Genomic DNA, 23,243 nt, shown 5'->3' with positions numbered 1-23,243 from the left:
GGAAAAAATACAAAGTGCGGCTACAGTGTTTTTCTCTCTCCCTAAAAACACAACAACAATAGTGATAACAAACCCTAATTATAAAAGCGGCTTTTATATCCTACTTACAGGGTTATAATGGGCTAGGCTAAAAAATAAACTAGGCTCCACAAAGCCCAACAGTGTCTATCTACATTTAAGAGGTATCATGCGAGTATAGTTAGGGAGATAAACACCTTGGGGAGCTTCCTTGAGTAATTAATATAACATATAGAGACACACTTTAACCCAAAAGGCCTAAGCCCAATGGGTATGTGCTCAATTATGTTATATTAACCACTCATTCTTTTTATCTTTATTCAATGTGGGACTTCACTCACACGTGTAACCCAACAATCTCCCCCTCACATGTGAGTCTCTGCCACTCCGTGGGCTTCAAGACTTCTCTGTGGGCCATGAATAAGTCCTACTCGCTCCCCCTTGCTTAATGGACTTTTCACTTCATCAGCGCGTCATCCATGGGAACCACGTGTCAACCCTGCACGCACATCCATGGGAACCCCGCACGTTCATGTCCATGGGAACCTCGCACCATACCATTATTTAGCACCACGTGAGTCTCTGCCTCTCTGTGAGTTTTGAACAAGTCCTACTCACTCCCCCTTGACTAATGGGCTTTTCACTTTATCAATGCGTCATCCATGAGTCTCTCGTACGCCATCCATGGGAACCACGTGTCAACCCTGCACGCACATCCATGGGAAACCCCGCACGACCATGTCCATGGGAACCTCGCATCACACCATTATTTAGCACCATTAGCAATATTCATTTGTTGGGCTTTTTTTTTTTCTTTTTTCTTCTCCAGGATTTTTGTGTGTGGGCCGTCTAGGCTTTCTCTGTCCCCGCTGGGTAGGGACCATGAACACCTCACCACCTTCGCCGCACACCACCATAGGCTCTGATACCACTAGTTAGGGAGATAAACACTTTGGGGAGCTTCCTTGAGTAATTAATATAACATATAGAGACACACTTTAACCCAAAAGGCCTAAGCCCAATGGGTATGTGCTCAATTATGTTATATTAACCACTCATTCTTTTTATCTTTATTCAATGTGGGACTTCACTCACACGTGTAACCCAACAACCTCCACACGTGCATGAAAAACCATATTATCCACCGTGATGTGAAGGCCACTAATATTCTATTGGATGACAAATGGGGGGCTAAGGTTTTAGATTTTGGATTGTCCAAAATGGGTTTGGACCAAACTGCTGTTACCACTAATGTTAAGGGTACACCAGGATATTTGGATCCCGATTATGCAAGGTGTTTGCAAGTAAATGAGAAAATCGATGTGTACTCTTTTGGTGCGGTGTTTTTAGAAGTGTTATGTGGCCGAAAGGCAGTGAATTCAAAACTCGGGCAGGAGCAATTGCATCTACCCAGCTGGGCTCGGAAATGCATTGAAAATGGGACCACTTATGAGATCATTGATCCATATCTAAAAGGGAAGATTGCACCAGAATGCTTCAAGGTCTACGTGGAGGTTGCAGTGAGTTGTGTGCGTGATCATGGGATCCAACGGCCTACGATGAACGATGTGATGGAAAGGCTAGAGTTTGCATCAGATTTGCAACAGAATGCAGACGCGGAGCAGGAAAAAATCAATCCTAGTGGTGATATTACCTATCAGGAGGTGAGATCAATTCGTATTTCTCAAAACATCAACGTTCACAATGTTGGACCCATGTTGGAATCGGAAACTGGTGATGGGCTATCTACGTTTAATAGTGGATTGTCAACTAATCGAAGTCTTGATTCTGATAGTGTGACTGGCACAAGTCGGGACATCTTCACGAATAACTCCAAAGCTACAACTTAAGGTATCTTATACGTATTTAGTTCGAGGATCAAGCTCTGATAAGGAGCTTAATGAAAGAAAAAAGGTTATGGGTGCGTTCTAAGATGTATGTGACTCAAGTTTGTTAGTCTATCACTTTTTGCCTTCGAGTTCATGTCTGAGTATTTTACTTATCTTTATTCTGTATCATGGGTGGGGGTTGTGAAATGTATATATTTTGCATTAGGATTTGATGCTGTACAGGGCCTCAGACAAGAACTTTTTTTTTTTTTTAAATAATTAGAATATGCTATTAATTCTGTAGCTCGATCCCTACTAATATCACAATATAGCAGACCTGTAATTATTTTTCATTTTTTGTTTTATAACTGAAGTTTTATTATTCGTTTCTTTTAATTTTGCTGATTAGATTTTAAATTTTATTAAGCAAGATCACAAACATTTTAGTTTTGATTGCGTGGATGATCAGCATAACTGCATAAGTGTACCTACTCATTAAGGATAACTAAGTGTAGGATTTGCATTTTTGTGAAGAATTTGCTTAAAAGAGCTGCTTGTGTCACTCATCAGGATGTCAGAATTTATATTTATAAGTTTTCAATGTAGGAATGGGAATTAATCTAGTTTAGTAAGTTTTCGGACTTAACCTGACTCTAATAGTACAGTTCGTGAATTTTAAAATTTATTTTTGGGTTCAAATATTTAAATCTGCTATTTTTGAGGAGAAATTGGATTTTACCTCATAGGTATCTGAATTTGACCTAATTTGTATTCAAATCACTAAAATAAATTTATATTATAAATTTAAATGTATTTCCAATATAACGTCATTTATATTTTGAATGACATAGTAGCATGTACACCAATAATGACAAGAAATAAAATATACACTATGAAATGGATTTCATTAATTTCATTTGAATGGAGAGATTTTTTTTTTTTTTTTTTAAATAAATAAAATTAAGTGCACTACCTGGTGGCAAGTGGGGAGGGCGTGAATGCTCGAAATCGCCTCGGATTCAAGACGTATGGCCGATCTTCTGATGAGAATTAAGTTGGTTTGTGAAATCAATTTCGACATTAATTTGATATGCTCGGTAACGTTGAGCAGAGGTTGAATGAGACTATGCTTGTATAAATTGAAAATAATTTGTATGGTTTTTGTACATTCAAATAAATTGTGAGGGGTTGATTATATACGCAATAGAGTTGATATATATCAAACACAAAATCCCTTGAGTGAGACTAAAATAAAGATTATATTAATGCTCCTTAACTTTAGCTCAATCATGGATCTGATAGATATTGAATAGACATCTAAAATGTAGTACTGTATACACTAAGCAACCCTCTCAAACTCGAGGTCTTAATTAATGAAGGAGGAATCCATCTTGACTTTTGAGACGAGATCCTGAAGGCGGAAAAATGGGTGAGACTTGGTCAACAAGTCAACAGTTAGTCTTAAGAGGAAACTAAGAGTAAGTGAAAACTGCCTTGTTAGAAGTGTTGACAGATGAAATCATAATCGATCTCCATGTGTTTGTTAATGAAAGACACCATTATGGGTGATTTAAATGGTACTGCAATTGTCACAGTCAACTGGTGTACTAGTGATCTAAGGAGCATACATGTTAATCAAAAGCCAAAGAAGCTAGAGTAGCTCAAAGGTGGTAATCGATACTATATTTTCTTCACCTTTGTTTTGCCTGTAAAATCTCAACTTGAGCCAATAAAAAAAGAAAAAAGAAGTACAATTTTCATCCCAGGAGGATGTTAGATTTGATGTCACTTATCCCAAGCAAATGTTGGAATTATCAATTTTAAATGCCAAGGGCAAAATGACGAAAGTATCCTTTGTTGATCAAGTTTTAATCGAATTAACCGAGGGTCAAACAACTTCAAAATTTTATTCAACTACTAAAATCCATCATTTTGCATTAAAATTGACATTTTCTATTACTTTTCCCAAGTTTGGTCACGGCTAACACGGGTCTAACCAATGTTTGACCAAGATTTGACCGTTCAGTCTTGATAAATTTGGACTCACATTATGAATAATTGAATTCTCTTTAAAAACGATAGCTCATAAGTCGAAATAAGACTTGAAACAAGCAAAATATTGCAAAAACAGTAAAATGGAATCCATCCAACACTTGTGTAATACCCTGCAAATATTAACATATTGATTATTATTTTATTAATTACGTATTTTACACAACATAAAAAGGAGATTAAAATTTTTATAAATGGTTTGCATTGAGAGTGGCAACTTTGGGCTGAAAAAAAAAATTAATTAAGAGATTGGACTTTGTTTATAAAACCCTAGCCCACTAACTTATCTATATAGTATTAAATAAAAAGAAATTGTTCCTCTCTCCTTTTTAAGCCGCCAGCTTTTATTCCCACTCTCTTATTCTCACTGCCGTTCCCCCACACACACCTCTCTTTCTCACAAGACCAACCTCTTTCCATATTTGTCACATTGTTTCGAATGTGGGAGAAATTATAAGATCCACATGGTAGATAAGTGATGTGGTTCACCATTCCATTAAAAAACTTTTACCTGTTTAAAATTGTTAGTTAAAAATTTTTTAAAACAGAAATTAATTACTGACTCAGCAATTTTAAACAAGTAGAAGTTTTTTAGTGGAATGATAGACCACATCACTTATTCATCAGATGACTCTATAATTTCTCTAAATGTAGGAGAAACAAAGTTTTTATTTTTTATTATTATTGTTATTTTTGCTAAAAATAACAAGTTTTCTAATTCGGCGAGCCTTCTAGTAAGTTCATCATCTTTAATACATTGATATCAATCATAAATTGATGCTTTTTTTTTTTTCTTTTCTTTTTCTTTTTTTCTAAGAAAGCCAGTTACGTGATAAAATAAACTTTACTATAAATAAATTTTAAAAGCAATGCAATATAGGGCCCATTTGTTACTGTCATTTAAACAACAATTTTCAATGTTTAAATAATATTACACGTATTTTCATACATTTTTTTACCTATACATATTTCCAAAAGAGTAATGCTACATCTACAAACTATTTTATAATATTTTTACAAACTATTGATGTGGTAAATTCTTATTAGTTCTAATATGAGTCCACCACTAACATCACATTTATGTTTATTAATGATTATTTGAAAATTACTAAAGCCATATTAGCAATTTGTAAAAATGTTAAAATAGTTTGTCTATAGCATTACTCTTTCCAAAAAATACAAACAACGTTATTAGAAATCTTTTACCGAATGGATCCATAACAAATATTTGTCACATAGTTTAGTATGTTGGGGAAAAAAAAAACAAGTTTTTATTTTTTATTTTTTGCTAAAAATAACAAGTTTTCTAATTCGGTGAGCCTTCTAGTAAGTTCATCATCTTTAATAGATTGATATCAATCATAAATTAATGCTTTTTTTTTCCCCTCAGAAAACTGGTCACGTGATAAAATAAACTTTACTGTAAATAAATTTTAAAAGCAATGTAATATAACTAATGAAGCTGGATAATGACCTCATCAGTATGCTCCTTGTCAGTGTTGAAACCTTCAATTTCTAACAAAATGACGAGTGGTTCTTCATGAGGTTGCTTAATTCCTCTTGCATCTCGTTCGGAGAAAGTGATGTCGTCACTCTCTGATCGTCGGTACATCAGAGATGGATGATTGATGTGAATGCTGTTAATTTGCCTATGATATATCTTCTTCAAAGACTTGTATGACCCTCCTGATACGGGTCCCCCTGTTATCGTTCGTATTTCACATACAGCCTGCCTTGGCTGATCTCGTCCATCATCTTTGGCATCGTCATGAGGCTTGTCGTCAGTCCTTACCCGAGGATGGTGGTCCCTTTTAATGAATTTACGGAGTTTCTCCCGTTGAATAAATTCTTTTATCTGTTATTTCAGATCACGACATTCGTCAGTGTAATGGCCACGATCCTTGTGGAAGCGATAGTATTTCTTCAGGTCACACTTCCTGGAGGACGTACTTAGCAGTTTAGGCCATTTTAAGCTTGGCTCGTCCTTAATCTATACCAAGATTTTGTATGCGGACATCACTAATGGGGGTGAAGTTCATATTCTTCTTCGGGGCGTCATTGCTCTTGTTTGTCTTAGTCTACGAATATGAATCTTTGCGATATTTCTTCTTGCCTTGAGAATCACCAAGTTCTTACTTCTTTCGCTTTCCCATTAACCCCTTTCGCAGTAAGGGCATCTTCTCTGTTCATGTACTTTTGAGCTTTGAACAAGAGATTCGTCATAGAGGTCGACGACATCTTCCCCAACAAAAAGATGAAGTCAGGGTTGTTGAGTCCAGCCTGAAAGGTCATCATTATTAGTTGATCATCAGCTTTGTCAATTTCTAGCACAGCCTTGTTTAAATGTTTCACATAATCCCTTAGACTTTCGCCTTCTTGTTGCCTCACTGTTAGTAAGTAAGAGGTTGGTCTCTTGTGATGCTGCCCCCTAATGAAATGGTAGACAAATGAATCGCTAAGCTATTCAAAATTCGCTATTAAAGATGCTGGCAGCTTACTAAACCATACCCTAGTAGCTCCTCTGAGAGTGGCAGGAAAAGATTTGTAGATAACTTCGTCTAGGGTTTGTTGGAGGTTTAAGATAGTCTTGAAGGCCCCTATGTCATCGAGGGGATCCTTCGTGACATCATAAAATTCCAGCTGCAATAAACGAAACTTCGGAGGCAAGTGGCACTCCAAAACACTAGCTGTGAAAGGTGAATCTATTCTTTTAAGCATGTCGTCAAGGTTCATCGCTGTCTACCCCTTCATGGCATTTTTCACTTCGTCTAGCTCCCTCCGCAAGCTCTTAATCATATGGTCGTTATCATGCATGGACTGCCTAGTATACTCTGTTGTATCTTTTCCCTTGCTATTTTCAAGATTGCTAGCTTCTTCATCATGTCTGCTACTGCTGCGTCGATGATGCGAAGCATTACTACCCTTTGGACGGGCTCGTCGCTTTAATTCTTCGTTTTTTTTCATTAGCTCTTGTACATTTGCTGTCAGGGCCTAAATCTACTAAGCCATGATTGCAGGGTCTGGGGGTGGCATTGGTGTGGTGTCCATCGTGCAGTAGGAGCTTTATCAGTAGGAACACAGTGGCTTGTCGTTTCCCACAGACAGCACCAAACTGATGAAGCTGGATAATGACCTTGTCAGTATGCTCCTCGTTAATGTTGATGGACGATCTTCGATACCTGTTATCAAGAAAAGCAAAGGCAAAGGGGGGTTTCTCCAGCAAAGTGCTAATTGAGAACACTTCGATGATTAAGTCAGCGAAAATGGCTCTCTAAAGGAATTCTCTTACAGGTCTATATCCAAAGTTTTTCATGTCCTTTACCTGGGTTCTACTTTCCTTTTTATAGCTTGCTTTGGATAGGTGCAGTTATGTCTGTTAATGCTGCTCTGAACGTTTTTCTCCTGAGAGAAACGTAGCATTAATTGACAATGATGATTCCCTTTAAGGTGTAACAGATGACCGTTGGGTCATCATTGCTTTTGTAACTGTTCCGGCGCACTCATTGCTTGTCAGCTGTCCTATTGGCAGTTATTTGTACTTCAATGAATGATGGCTTGCCTTGTCTATAAGGGTGACATATGACGATGGGGTTTTGCCCTTACTCTCGTTCTGGACTTAAATGTGGATAAGATTGTCTTTCATCTAGACGATCTCCACATTGACATCCGTCAATAACAAATATATGATGCTATATATATATATATATATATATGAATGAGATGGGTTCAAGTTATATTTGGTGTAACTCTTATGAAGTTATACCTATATTAAACCATTAATTTCTCACAAATATAATGGTAGGAAAAATATTAGTATTTATTGCTTTCCAACTCAGTTTTATATAATTAATACTAGCATTTCTTTCTCTCTCTTATTCATTACATTTATAAGCATCTTAACATTTAGGGAGATAAAAAAAAGTTATTATTACATTTATAGGCATCTTAACAAACCATCTTTTTCCTGTGTCTATTCTAAACAAACCTAGTTTGATCTATGTCTGATCTAAAGAAACCTTGTTTGATTTTTCTCCTACAAAATAAAATCATCTTTTTTCTAAAATCTAAATCAATCCCAATATTTTTACTTTTAAGTTTTCCCTACTTATAGGTCAAGGCGACTTGAACATGCATGGTCTTCCTCACCACCTTTGGGCAAGGCTACAATGACTTTGGCTTGCATTTCCTTTTCCCATGGGCATGTAGTCAGTGAGGTAGTTGCAAACATTGAGGCTTTTTATTTCATTGATGTAAAGTTGTGATTTACAACTATGTGTTTTGTTGGCTTTTATTCCGTGCCAAATTTGATTGTAATTACTATCAATTGTTTATACCCTGTATTTGTTGTAGGAATTGTTGTAAGGGGTGTGTGATAGAGAGTGTGTGAAGACTCAAGCAATTTGGAAGCTGATGGAATCTCGCGGGTATCTCGCGACTAAGCTTCCCGAGAAGTGAAGCATGTGCCCTGCACATGCTGGAATGCGAAGAGTCATGATAGATGGAGACAGCTGTCTCTCGCGAGTATCTCGCGGGTAAGGCCTTCCCGCGAGACACCCGCGAGACATGCTGTTCTGCCAGCCTGTACTGATTGACTCACACATTTTGCACCTATCCTATATAAACCCCCATTACTCACAAATGTTGTGAAATGCTTCAGAGAGAAAACCCTAGCCAAACACATTTGTAATTAGAGATTGTCATCCCCACCTTTCTTTATACACTTGCTTGTGGTATCTCCTCAACCCTTCCCTCCCCATTTCCATACCATTGAGAGGTTGATAGCCCAAAACACTTACCACACCTTTTGAGAGTGTTGAGTGACGTTTTGGTGCTGCTGGGAAGCATTGGAAGAAGCCTAAAATGGCAGATGCAACATAGAGCTTGTTGCGGGATCCGGATAACTAAGACAAGACACGGTTCCGAGAAGCCTTGTTGGAGTAGGAGCTTGGAGGGCTTAGGTACATCGGGTAGATTAGGCTTGGAGGGTCTCTTGCTTACTCATGTATCCCAACTGATTGTCTAGTGGATCGATTTCCGCTTGGAGGGCGTCGGAGAGGTTTTTCACCGAGTTCTTCGGTTTCCTCTTCGAAAACATGTCTTGGTGTTTTCTGTGTTTGCATCTCTCTTCCCTACTCTTTTATATTTCATTACACTGCTGTGTTGTTTAGTTTATGGATCAGAGTAGCTATTTTGTTCATCCGCTCACTTTTACACTATTCCACACTTTATATTAAAGTTGTGTAAAATTTATCGAGCCGTAATTTTAATCGGGGGTCTAAACAGCTCTTGTGTTTTTTCGACACGTTTTCGAGCTTTCAATTGGTATCAAGTGATTTCAATCCATGGACTTTCACATGTTTGACCTTATTTCACTCAATTTGGTCATTGATAGTGTGTCTCATGCACCTTGCACTTGCTCACACATACATACACATGCACATTTGCTTTGTTCCATGCATTGTGTCTATGCATTCAGCAGTGTTACTTCTGCTTTGACCTAACTTGACTCTAATCAAGTTCTGTGTTCTGTGGTCTATGGGTTGTGCTCTTGTCTCCTGTGTGTTTTGTGACTATCATGTACACTCACCACCGACATCTTGATTCACAGCTCACATCTCTCCAAACTCAGATGGACGAAATTCAACGGAAGCTAGAAGGGGATGACTAGCTATTCCATAACAAAAAGGGGGAGATGATGTCATTGATAGGGGGAGTATGGAGATAGGGGGAGAAGAAGTCAACAGTTCCTATGTTTACTTGTTTTGTGTTTAAAGCTTTGATACTATGCTTTATTTAAGTATTTATTTTCAGATGTTTCTTTTGTGATATTCTCTATGCTTTGTAGCACTCTTTGCATGTACTCATGTTACTTTTGTAAGCTTTAAGGGTTGTTTTGTTTCATTGCATGATTTGTAGGCTTTTATGGTTTGTGCCATGTATTTGCAATACTTTGCTTATGCAGCCTTTATGCTTGTGATATTGAAGTTTAATGTCATACATTTACTTCACTACATCACTCTTGTGCCCGTGTAGGATTATTCCTAGATGCATATTCGTTCTATGCATTGGTTGAGTGATGAACACTCTTGTGCCCTAGTAGGATTGTTCCTAGATGCAAATTCTTCAAGTATTTTGCATTGGTTGAGTGTTGGATGTGCAAATGGTACTCTTCATATGAGCTTATCATCTTGCATATCCGGATGTTCATTCCTTGTGTGAATGAGCATAGTAATTGCTTGTGTATAGTGATTACTCGTTTGATCTTGCCATGATTTAGTGTTTCTATTTCATTCTGCTTGATCATGTGCTTATTGCTCCATATGATTTTCAAGTTTTCTGCATACAATGATAATATTTTGTTGTTGTGTTTCAGGAGTTACTTGTTCATATGTTTCAAGAGCTTATCAGAATCTAGAATTAGGTGTGAGTGAGTTTTGCCTGTGTTCCAATCAATGCGTCATCCATGAGTCTCTCGTACGCCATCCATGGGAACCACGTGTCAACCCTGCACGCACATCCATGGGAAACCCCGCACGACCATGTCCATGGGAACCTCGCATCACACCATTATTTAGCACCATTAGCAATATTCATTTGTTGGGCTTTTTTTTTTTCTTTTTTCTTCTCCAGGATTTTTGTGTGTGGGCCGTCTAGGCTTTCTCTGTCCCCGCTGGGTAGGGACCATGAACACCTCACCACCTTCGCCGCACACCACCATAGGCTCTGATACCACTAGTTAGGGAGATAAACACCTTGGGGGGCTTCCTTGAGTAATTAATATAACATATAGAGACACACTTTAACCCAAAAGGCCTAAGCCCCAATGGGTATGTGCTCAATTATGTTATATTAACCACTCATTCTTTTTATCTTTATTCAATGTGGGACTTCACTCACACGTGTAACCCAACAGAGATGATCTCATTGAAGTTGGATCTCACGAGTCACGAGTCACGATTTTATTTTGTTTAATTGACATTAAAATGTCACTTTCAAATCTCAAACCCTCAATTTAGTAGTAGGATAGTTTTTTTTTTTTTTTTTTAAACTCTTTTTGGGACCATTACCAAAAAGCCTAAACTCTTCTCCCTTTACACATTAGTCAATTAACTTTTCCCTCTCTTTCTTCCTCTTTTTAAAAGGTCTTCTTCACCTTTTTTTTTAAACAAGAAAAAAAAAAGAAAAAAAAGAATAAAGAAGTAAAAAAAGAGCTCAACTCTCCTTGCCTACAACCTATTGTCCTACACTACACTACCTCCTTTCAGATGACTTCAAAAATGTGAGGATTGAAAGCTAAAGACGAGCAAATCCTATTTGTCAAGCGCTTTTTTTTTTTTCGGCTACATTAATTGTCTAAGTGACACTATATTACAACTGAATCCCATTGTATGCTCATACAGGAATTTGAATAAAGTTACAGTTAAAAAGTGAGAGTAGTAAAAAATTTATGTGAGATTAACAGACGTAATTGCACTTTAGAGCAATACCCTAACTTTTTTTTTAATTTAATAATTGAGACTAAAAGTTACATTTTTTTTTTCTTTTTTTCTTTTTTATTTTTTATTTTTTTTATTTTTAACTTTTAATCTCCTCCATTCAAAGCTATTGCATCAGGTCATAATCTGTTGATTATGCTTTCACTTATCACACTCATATTTACTCTAATCTAATTAGAAAACTCCACTTCTATTGTTGAATTCATATTATTTTGGGCCCATTTGGTAATATTGTTCTAGTAACATTGTTTGTATTTTTTGAAAATACATATGGGCGAAAAAGTGTGTAAAAATATATGTAATATTGTTTAAACACTGAAAACTGTTGTTTAAACAACAGTTATAGATGGACCCTTTATTATTGAAAACATGTTGGTGTTCCTTTTTTTTATAATTATTTTATGGAATACAATAATCTAGAGAACCCTAGGGAGAGAAAAAAGAAAAAAAGAAGCTTACTAAATCCCCGCAATGACATATATTCACATGGCCATGTGGGATTGCATTTGCACCAACCAATATCTATATCTATATATATATAATAATAGGTGAAGTTAAGAGAAACTCAAATTAAAATTTCGAATTAGAATTCTAATTTTGTGCCATGTGTCCTAAATTATTTATTCTTAAAAGGTTTTATTTCTTAATTTTAGAATCAAATGTGGGACCACATCATAAATATTTATCGAAGTGAGTTATTAAATACAAAAACTAAAGAGTCTAAAATAAATTAATCTTTAAAAAAAAAAGGGCTTCACAATAATTTAAAAAAAAATATGGACAATTTACATTTTATACCTAATAATATCCTTACAAAATTTTTTAAAGAGTTAACAAAATATAAAAATGACTATCAATAGTATTTAAATTATATATATATAGGAATTATATTATACATCTTATTGTATATGTAAGGACCAGATTTGAATTCTTAGCCCAAAATATTAATGGACCTAGGCCTAAAACAATAAATTTATAGAGAATGGGTTAGAAAACTGGGTTTTAGTTAATCGAACAACAAATTAGGTAGGTTTGATGACAACAAAATGAAAATAAACAAGTTTAAGCTTAAGAAAAACATCATTGGCAAAGTCCGAGAAGGCTGGTTCTTATATAATGCTCTTAAATATGGTTACAAGTTTGGTTCTAAATTGCTACATTGTTTCTTTCTTGATTTTTCGATCCCCCTTTCCTTAGGGGTTCCTTACATTATATATCCCCCCTTGATCAATCTTGGCCATTCATTTGTTGATCATCTAGGTTATTACTCAAGTGTGTGTCCCATCGGACATCCCCTCTGACCTTTTGTGAGTTGGGATAGCCTAGACATCACTGTTCAGAGATCTTCTCCACATAAATGTGGCTAGAAAGTTAGCTGCAAAGCATTCAATGCGGTGGCAGCAATTTTTTCTTAGATACCTCTGATCCTCCTCACCTCTTGTACGTTTACAATACACATCCCTATCAATAGAACTTCCTCGAAGGTTACTCTGATTGTCATGATATACCTTTGATCTATGCTCTGTTCATCCGAGGAGATACTGGCTCCTTGGACCACCGTCCCAGCCCTTCTACTTGTATATTAATCATGGGGTTCTGAGCTTAACACCCCACTACTGTTTATCCATCCTTGGACCATCAACGTCCTTAGCCAAGGCCCAATATACGATTTTTGGGCCCTTATACCTACAGTATATCTTTAAGTATATCTATGCATATGCATGGGGTTACAAGCTAGTATATATAAAAGCAGAGATCTCATGTAAGAGTGCATGAAATCCTACCAAATGGTGCTCTAATTTTTCATTTAGCCTTTTTTTTATCGTTACCCAAAAGTTCACATTAACCTATTTTACTATTATCGCATTAATTGTCTAACCTTACACCACATGTATTTTTTTTTTCTCCATTCTATTCTATTTAAAATTATACCCTATGTTATGTCCTTAATTATCATTTTATTTATTTATTACTTCTATTAATGTTATACATAATACTTAATAGTAAAGATGTAGCTATCAAACAACAAATCGTAGTGGGTTCTAATTAGCTCAATTGGTAAAGTCTCGGATGGTTGAATAAGAGACCTGTGATTCAATTCCTGCATACACCAAAAACTGATTGGTGGCTTGGTCTGATAATAAAAAACTATTATCAAGAGCGGACACCATAAGTTGAAACTCTTAAAAAAGAAAAAATCGTAGGTGGTAAGTTTTTTTTTTTTTTTTTTTGTTCTAATTTAAACTTACTATTAGAATTACTTTTTTGCTTACCTATATTAGTCAATAACAACTTTCCACCTTTTTTTTTTTTTATTTCATCCCCAGTAACCAAAACCCACTCACTAGAAGTTGACCACTCCACCGTCATCACACCATCTAACATAAAAAATGCTATATTATACTTAAATGCTAGGCAGCTTTCTTCTATGTTATAACTGGAAGCCAAATACAGAATAATACAATTGTAACAGATTATACAACAAATGTATTCCCATAAAAGTAAATATATTTTCTAAATAGAATATTAACAACAGTGAACTCAAGCTACAGGACAGAAGTCTAATCCTAAGTGAAAATATCATATAAAATGGCAGCAAAATTTGCACTGCAGTAGAATAAGAAAAATTGTACATAAGATATAGCGATTACTCTCTTTTTTTGGTGGGCAGGCACAATGTAACCCTCCACGTTCTAATTTTCAGGAGTGCGTGTAACCTAAAAGTTAAGTTTATTGGACTGAGAGATATTTCTTGCGCATATGGACCTCTCTTGACAAGTGGCATTCTATGTCCCATTTAAGAGTCAATTATCTATGCCATCTGTATCTCTGCCACCCTATGTTGTTCTAGGAAGAGGTCAGCACTTGTCCAATGTCAATGTTGTCGGGAATCTGTGGATCATTTGCTTATTCATTCCTCATATGCTTGCAAATTAAGGACCTTTGTGTTTTTTTTTTTTTTTTTTTGGGTGTCTCTTGGGTGCTGCCCAAGCATGTGGCAGAGCAGTTGGCGTGTTGGAAAGGGATTTTGGTCATCACCAGTCAGTGGTTATAATGTGTGTGGGGGGTCGGTGGGTGGGAAGGGGCATTCCTTTGTGCTAGTTGTGGACTATTTGGAGTGAGAGGAATTTTCAAACGTTTTGAGGGTGAACAACATTCTCTACTGGATCTAAAACAGTTTTTAGTGCTCTCCTTATATAATGGCTGGGAAGAATGGTCTTTCGGTTTCCTCATGAGGAATTTTTAGATTTATGTACTTTTTGTTAAATTCGTAGTACATGGGGATCATCCAGTATACATGGGGAGCATCCTGTAACTTTGGTTGTTCTTAATAAATTTCTTATTACCTATCAAAAAGGAAAATGCAAAATGCCTGAAGTGACAGGTATTTGCAAACGAGAACCTCATGGAACATACACATGAATAAAAAAGCATTACAAATTTACATATGAACCATTGACATACCACGGTGACCAGATAGTGTATGAGAGAATGCCCCTGAAGCGATATCACAAAGGCGAACTTGAACATCTTCAGTTCCAGCAGCAATTAGCATGTGAGTTGTTGCCAATGAGGACATGGCAGTCCTATAAACCTTTCCAGGCATTTTAAAATTCATCACCACCTACAAAATAACATAAAGGAATTATAGAAATCAAAACAGAGTTCATGAACCAAGCATCAAACATGCATGCAGGACCAATGAGCATAAGAAGAAAGATCAAGGAGGATGCCTACCTGTGTGGTATTTGTATCCCAGACATTTATGTGATGATCATGCGAACCTGTGATGAATAGGCCAGTGTCAACAGGATACCATATGGCCGAGGATATGGCATATTTATGCCCGTGTTCATGTTGCTTGTCAACAACAAACAGGCACTTGTGCTTTGCTATGAGACCCCCACCCTCGTAATCCGTGGCTCGTTGAACATCATAAACAGCTGCTGAAGCATCTGCCGCTCCGGATAACAAATATCGTCCCTCTGTCAAATCAACCTGAATTCATCATTAAAACACGTAGGCCTCTAAAAGCTCCTTCAGAGAAAAAAAAAAAAAAAAAAAAAAAAAAAAAGCTTTTTTTGTTGTTGCAAAAAATAGGTTATCTATTGTTGAGCTAAAATTCTAATATCTAAGAACTTTGCATGAGTGCTCCAATGTTTTTGGCAATGCTTCCTTCCCTTGTTCTATAGATTTTATTGACCATATTTGATTGTAATTCTTCAGAGGCATGTATACTCAGCTTTTCCCTTATTAAATAAACAAACACACACAGATGTGTGACTATCTTATCCGATAACCAATACAACACATAATCTAGGGTTCGATAATATAAACAGCATCAAAAGCAGGTACTCTCTACTCCTCCTTAATTTTTCTATCCTCGATCACTACAACCACGACGAGCACAACTCTAATAACATCAACATTCAACCGATTCCTTGAATAAAATTCCAATTCCATGTACAATTGACACAACCGAGTTGAACTAGTTTGATAAAAAAATCACAACCGGAACTACATATTCTATACTCGTCCTCAAAATCTAACATATTATCAGACAAAATAATTTGTGAAATCTATTTCCTCTAAACATGAAATTATCGTCCTAACTCAAATCAACAGAAAATAACCACGTATCTTCCCAAAAACACAAAAGTTTCAGCTGAATTTGATAAAAAGGAGCAAGCAAAGTTGTAGTAGTAGTAGTGGCGGTGGTACCTGAAGAGAGTTGATGGAGGCTCGGTGAGGAGAGACGATATCCTTGTGATTAGAAATTTGGAGAGTGCGAATTCGATTGGACTTAATGCGAGTAGTGAAGGATTTTGGGCTAAGTATGCCCCTTTCTCTGTCTCCGATCTCCTTCCACATTCTCCAAGCATCCTTCTTCTTCTTCTTCACTCTTTTTTTTTTCTTCTATACAATTTTTCTCTTTTTCTTTTTTTCTATTCTAATTCTCTCTTTTCTCTCTTCTTTTGAAAATTCAACGTTACCTGTTAGTATCTGATTCTTATTTTTCTATTATCCCGAATCGGATAAATAAAGAAACAAAATTTATATAATTATTTCTTATCAAAAAAAAAATTTATATATATATATTGAAGAGATATAATTATTAATTCACTTATTTTATTTTATTTTATTTTTTTTGTCGTTTCGACTAGTGGATAAGGATTAAAGACTATGTACTGGGCTGGGGCCCTATCTGTTTCATTTTTTATTATTTGGGCTCAGTCAGGGGTTGCACAAGGTGGGCCTTTTTTTGGTTCTTGGGTGGGAACAAACTAACCCTTTAGCCTTTTAGCAAAGGAAAAGTAGGGGAAAAAAAAAAAAAAAACCCATTGTTTTTGTTGTGATCAAAAAGGGTTTGGTCCCTTTAGAGTTTTGAGTTTGAATTTGCTTTTCCTTTTTCCTTATCCCATGTGTTTTAACTGAAAAATGATGGATTTGGTTTTCAACTCAATTTAGGATGAGCATAAAAAGCTCAAGTGACTATTTTTCTTATGTCAACTATTTGTTATTTTTTGTATCTGCTATATATGCGCATCTTTCTCATATTGTGTGATAGGTCTCACATAATGTGAGGGAGATACTACATGTAACTAATACATAACATAGTAAAATATTTTTTCCCTGAGTATGGCATCACATCACTTTTTCTTTTTCTTGTTAGAATACTAAATATTTTTAACACACACACATATGGAGAAAGGAGAGAAGACTTTTAAAGAAACTTATAGTGGTGTATATCCAAAAGGGTCTACCTCTTGAATATACAGGCTTTAAACCTTTTTAACTCACACTCATCTACTAATGTGGAATTAACCCACTATTTTTTTTTTTAGAATACTAAATATTTTTAATACACACACACATGGGAAGAGGAGAGGAGATAAGGTTTTTAAAGAAATTTACAGTGGTGTATATCCAAAAGGGCCTAACTCTTGAATATACAACATAAGATTTAAACCTCTTTAACTGACACTCATTTTCCAATGTGGGATTAACCCACTATTTTTTCTTTTAAGAATACTAAATATTTTTAACACACACAAACACGGGGAGAGAGGAGAAGGTTTTTAAAGAAATTTACAGTGGTGTATATCCAAAAGAACCTAACTCTTGAATATATAGCACATGCATCACATCACTTAGTTTAGATACATTTAGACAATTTTAATTATATTCCTTTTGGTCCATTTTTCATTAGTCAGACATGGCATTTATCCCAAATTACAAATAATTAAAATGAAAAAGCAAGGTTAATGCAAACTGTGGAGAATTTAAGCATCACAAACATAAAAGAAGGGTAAACATATTTCCTAGTTTTTATTTTTTTATTTTTTTTATAAGTCAATAATTAAAAGAGATGGAATTTGAATCCTAGATGTTTCCGTTAGATACACCAAATTATGTTAATTGAACTATAAGTTTATAAGCCAAGGGCCTTATAGTTGAATTGACACCTCTCCATGTACAAAGTGCTTGGGGGTTTAGGAGGAGAAAAGGTTCGAGCTGCGGGGTTAGCAGCATATTGTAACTATCTCTCAAAAAAAAAAAGTTAGTTAAATGTTTAATTACACGTTGAAAATAATAAATACTCTTTTATTATTTAGAAGTGTGGTGATTAATAGGTTGAAATGTATTGGAACAAACATTGGGCTAGATACATGCGCAAGGGGAAGATAAAGGAGGAGGTGTCATCCAACGATTAATTTTGAAACTCCCACTACATCGGAATAATGAACCTATTCAATCGTATTAGATTAATTTGGGTAATTAAAACTGTGAGGCCCATTGAGCCTATAAATACACTTACTCATACCCATTACAAGTTACAAAAATTACAAGCATTCTTATAGTCTATACATAGACTCACTCCAAGTTACAACAATTTGTGTTCTAGCCTATAAATAGACTCACTCATACACATTCCAAGTTGCAACAATTAGCGTTCTTTCTGGTAGAGATTTGGGCTTCAAGATCTAACAATTAGAAGCTTTAAGGGTGTTCTTTATGGTGGAGCTTTGGGCTTCAAGACCTATTCAATCAAACTAATTTGAGTAATCAATTTTGTGAGGCCTATTGAGCCTATACATAGACTCACTCATATCCATTCCAAGGCCTATTCAATCATNTAATGAAAATTTTTCTCTTAGAATTTGTTGTAAAAATACTCAGAGATCGCCTATAAGGAAAAATTAGTTAAAATATATGCTTTCATTTTTAAGAGATAATACTATTATAAGGATAAGGATACTGTGATAAACATTACTAGTACTATTTTAAAGATACTCTACTCCTCACTGTTTGCTGATGGCAGCAAACAGTGAGTAGGTCTAAACAAATAAAGAATAATTACAATTTTAAATAAAGTATAATTACTATTTTAAAATAGCTATTACTGAATTTTCTAATCATATTCTTAAAATAGAGACAAGAGGGGGAGGGGATGTACAAATGTTTTTTTTTTTTTTTTTCATTTTTATATCAATAAACTGAAAGACCAACCACAAATTCAAATCAAAATAAAATAATTTTTTTAGAAAGAAATAAATAAATAAGAATTATTTTTTTTGAGTGAAAAATAAATTAGAATTAGGTCGAGAATAAGAACTTCTTGAATTTTAATTTTTAACTTTTAACGGGTCAATTGCTTGATGTTTCCACGCCGAACCATTCGTATCACGCATATAAAGGCCTTTTTTTTTCCTTTTCTTTTTTTCCCCTGCGATTTTGTGTTACAACACCGACTCTCATTAAAACCTATAAAACCTAGAGAGAGAGAGTCCAACGCTGCCAAGGAAAACCTTTTTTTCCTTTTGGTGTTCTTTCTTCTTGCTGAAAGACTCTAAAGGCTTTTTACAATGTAGAGAGCCTAGTGAGAGTCTCATCCCTGCCAATGAAACCTTAGAGAGAGTGAGACTCTTATCCCTGCCTCTGAAATCTTTCTTTTTGTTTGTGATCTTTCTTGTGGCTCAAGGAATCAAAGAGAGACTTTTTACAATGGAGAAAACTGTTTCTGGGATTTGCCATTCTCCGTCGGACGTTCTTGTTGATGAACCCGAATTAGGCTCCCAGGCTGTTTTGGATTGGTATATGTTTGGTGAAGCAGAGGGTAACAACTGTTACAGCAGTACTTACAAGAAGTCAGATGTGAAAGAAAAGGCAAAGAAGCATCTTTTGGCAATGGGTTGGAAGTTTTGGTATGGTCAGAAAGGATCAAGGCGTGAGTTACGGTATACTTCACCCAATGGCAAGTGTTTTTACTCGCTTCGAATGGCATGTAAAGGCTATATTGATCAGCAAGGAGGAGTTTCTCAGGGTACTATAGTTGGGTCAAAGAAGACTGATCAGATTGTTTCTTCTAATTCTCTTGCCACAACTGATGGTCTTGCTTCCACTTCTTGCCAAATGGTTGTTTTTGATTCTCTGTCAAAAACTGAGACTTTTACTTCTGGTTCTGTTTGTGAAACGGTTGTTGCTTCTAATTCTCTTTCCACAATTGAGACTCTTGCTTCTAGTTCTTCTTGCCAAAGGGTTGTTTCTGATCCTCTCTCAATAACTGACACTGTTGCTTGTGATTCGGTTTGTGAAAGGGATGCTTCTGATAGTTGTAAACCTGTGCAATCTATTAATGTGGGTAGTGAAGTTCAGGGTGAGTTTGCGACCGGCGACCACAAAAGAAAAAGGGTTGCTTCTTTTTGTAAACCTGTGAAATTTATTCGTGTGGGTGACGAAGATAAAGGTGATTTAGCCGCCAGCAACCACAAAATAAAAGGGGGAAAGGTATTGGCAGATTTGGAGAGAAAAAGAGATCATTCAAGAGTTGCTAAGTTGAGCCGTGTGACCAAAACAAACAGAACAGTAAGGAATGCAGTAATTCCCAATTCCTCAAACCGCAATCCTCGAACAGTGTTATCTTGGTTTATAGACAACAATGTGGTGTTGCCAAGGGCAAGAGTATATTACCGTGGTAAAAATGGTGGTCCTCCATTGAAACAGGGGTGCATTACTCGTGATGGGATTGAGTGTGATTGTTGCTCTAAGTTGTTTCAACTCACTGCTTTTGAAGCTCATGCTGGTAGTACAAACCACAGACCGGCTGCCAATATTCTACTAGAAGATGGGAGGTCTCTTATGGATTGCCAAAATCATGCCAAAAATAGTAATGAGAACAAATGTCTCACAACAAATTCACAAGTGAATGATGATATATGCTCTGTTTGCCACTATGGGGGTGACTTAATACTATGTGATCAGTGTCCATCCTCATTCCACAAGGATTGCCTTGGTTTGCAGGATGTTCCAAGTGGTGATTGGTTTTGCCCTTCATGTTGTTGTGGAATTTGTAGTCACGGAAAATTTCAAGAAGAAAATGGAAATCCCATGGATAATTGTTCCATGACTTGCAAGCAATGCATGCATAAATTTCACATTGGGTGCCTAAGGAGTAAAGGGGTGGTGAACTTGGAAAGTTATGATAAAGATCATTGGTTTTGTGGCAGAAAGTGTGAAGACATATTTTTAGGACTCAGCAAGCTTTTAGGAAAACCAATTCCAGTGGGTGTTGATAATTTGACTTGGACACTATTTAAGTCTAATTCTGAAAGTGATGCTCCTGATATTGAGGCCTCGACAGAGACCTACAGCAAGCTCAGTGTTGCTCTGAGTGTGATGCGTGAGTGTTTTGATCCTGTCAAAGACCCTTTTACCAACAGAGACCTTGTTGAAGATTTAATTTTCAGTAGAAGGTCAGAGCTTAAACGAATGAACTTCAGAGGATTCTACACAGTGCTATTAGAGAGAAATGAAGAACTAATAACTGTGGCTACTGTAAGGATTCATGGAGAGAAGGTGGCAGAAGTACCTCTTGTTGGCACCAGGTATCAATATCGCAGGTGTGGAATGTGCCAAACTCTGATGAATGAGCTTGAAAAGCAGCTAGCGGTACTTGGAGTGGAGAAGCTAATTTTGCCAGCTGCTCAGGGTGTGCTGAAGACATGGACAACTTCATTTAGGTTCTCAGAGATGACACATTTTGAGAGATCACAGTTACTTGATTATACTTTCCTGGATTTCCAAGATACCATCATGTGTCAGAAATTCTTAATGAAGAACCCTGAAGCAGAAATTGTGGACCAAGGACTTGTCGATAGTGCTGCGAGCCATGGCAAATCCAATTCAGAGTGTTTGGTTGAAGAAGCCAATTTTCAGAAGGCGAGCAGTAGCAACAACAGAGATTATTCCAAGTTCTATAAGAGGAGGAAGATATCAGCCTGTGAGAGCCAAAGCAGTGGTTATTCAATTGATACAGGAGAAGAAAGATTTGAGTCTTTGAGGCCCGAGTTCCATTCAATGATGCACTCAGTAGATATCTTGTGTTGTGCCCGTAATATAATATTGTTCTAGCATCTTGAATATATTTTAATGAGCTATGTAAATTTTGTTTTTCTCAATGAATGAGAAAGACTTAGAGAACTCAGAAAAAAGAAAAAAAAAAAAAAGACTTCGAGAATTTGATGTCCATTTATCACTCCCTTTTACGTTTTGTCTGTCCACCTTAGATCATAAATTTTTAAGGAGTCATCATTTAATACTTTGGCTATCAAATAAAAAGTATTAAGTTTTCAATATTACTTAATTTAATTTAAACTCATACAAAGAAAAAGGACAATCATTAACTTTTTCAATAAAGTAAATGGCATATTAGTAAAGCTAAGCTAGAAAACTGTATTCTAAAATAGAAGAGAAGACAACCACAATAAGTATACCGTTTACAATGAAAAAGACAACCAAAATGAGATGGAACTTGAAAGTACATTCCTATTACTTCAGCAAAACTAAGGGTCTGTTTTGAAAATCGTTTATTTTACTGAAATTGAAATTTTTTTATTAAAAGTATGTAAAATAAAAAAATAAAAATAAAAAAGCTAAAAGTTGATTTTTGAAACAATATGACCCACTTAACAGTGCAATGAGACCCACTTTAAGAGTAAAACGCAACCTAAAATAATATCTTTTGAGATCAGGCACCTGAAGTTGACATTCAACGGCAGTTTTTTATTTTTTATTTTTCTATTCTATTTTCTTTTCAAAGCGACACCCCAATCTTTTCAATTAAAACAAAAAAAAAAAAAAAAAAAAAAAAAAAAAAGGCTTTTTTTGTTGTTGCAAAAAATAGGTTATCTATTGTTGAGCTAAAATTCTAATATCTAAGAACTTTGCATGAGTGCTCCAATGTTTTTGGCAATGCTTCCTTCCCTTGTTCTATAGATTTTATTGACCATATTTGATTGTAATTCTTCAGAGGCATGTATACTCAGCTTTTCCCTTATTAAATAAACAAACACACACAGATGTGTGACTATCTTATCCGATAACCAATACAACACATAATCTAGGGTTCGATAATATAAACAGCATCAAAAGCAGGTACTCTCTACTCCTCCTTAATTTTTCTATCCTCGATCACTACAACCACGACGAGCACAACTCTAATAACATCAACATTCAACCGATTCCTTGAATAAAATTCCAATTCCATGTACAATTGACACAACCGAGTTGAACTAGTTTGATAAAAAAATCACAACCGGAACTACATATTCTATACTCGTCCTCAAAATCTAACATATTATCAGACAAAATAATTTGTGAAATCTATTTCCTCTAAACATGAAATTATCGTCCTAACTCAAATCAACAGAAAATAACCACGTATCTTCCCAAAAACACAAAAGTTTCAGCTGAATTTGATAAAAAGGAGCAAGCAAAGTTGTAGTAGTAGTAGTGGCGGTGGTACCTGAAGAGAGTTGATGGAGGCTCGGTGAGGAGAGACGATATC

The 23,243-nt window shown here is 35.8% G+C and overlaps 3 protein-coding genes across 3 annotated transcripts; 2 read left to right on the top strand and 1 right to left on the bottom strand.

Annotated features, from left to right (window-relative positions):
* The first annotated feature begins 1,142 nt into the window (after positions 1-1,142).
* LOC112029417 (receptor-like protein kinase FERONIA) lies at positions 1,143-1,868 on the top strand. The gene has a single exon (XM_024062098.1). It carries the CDS (start codon positions 1,143-1,145, stop codon positions 1,866-1,868), a length of 726 nt encoding a protein of 241 aa, XP_023917866.1.
* An 11,578-nt stretch (positions 1,869-13,446) lies between these two features.
* LOC111992122 (WD repeat-containing protein ATCSA-1-like) lies at positions 13,447-16,441 on the bottom strand. The gene is made up of 5 exons (XM_065778962.1): positions 16,118-16,441; positions 15,134-15,394; positions 14,861-15,020; positions 13,669-13,773; positions 13,447-13,529 (listed from the first exon to the last, which is right to left on the bottom strand). The coding sequence occupies exons 1-5, from the start codon at positions 16,265-16,267 to the stop codon at positions 13,447-13,449; spliced, it is 759 nt and encodes a 252-aa protein (XP_065635034.1). The 5' UTR covers positions 16,268-16,441.
* Positions 16,442-19,062: 2,621 nt separating this feature from the next.
* On the top strand, positions 19,063-21,808 carry LOC112030964 (increased DNA methylation 1). The gene has a single exon (XM_024063631.2). It carries the CDS (start codon positions 19,403-19,405, stop codon positions 21,806-21,808), a length of 2,406 nt encoding a protein of 801 aa, XP_023919399.1. The 5' UTR covers positions 19,063-19,402.
* Positions 21,809-23,243: the final 1,435 nt, after the last annotated feature.

This window comes from Quercus suber, unplaced genomic scaffold (genome assembly GCF_002906115.3).
Source record: "Quercus suber isolate HL8 unplaced genomic scaffold, Cork oak 2.0 scaffold_194, whole genome shotgun sequence".
Lineage (NCBI taxonomy): Eukaryota > Viridiplantae > Streptophyta > Magnoliopsida > Fagales > Fagaceae > Quercus > Quercus suber.
This window is presented reverse-complemented; position numbering and strand designations above follow the sequence as displayed.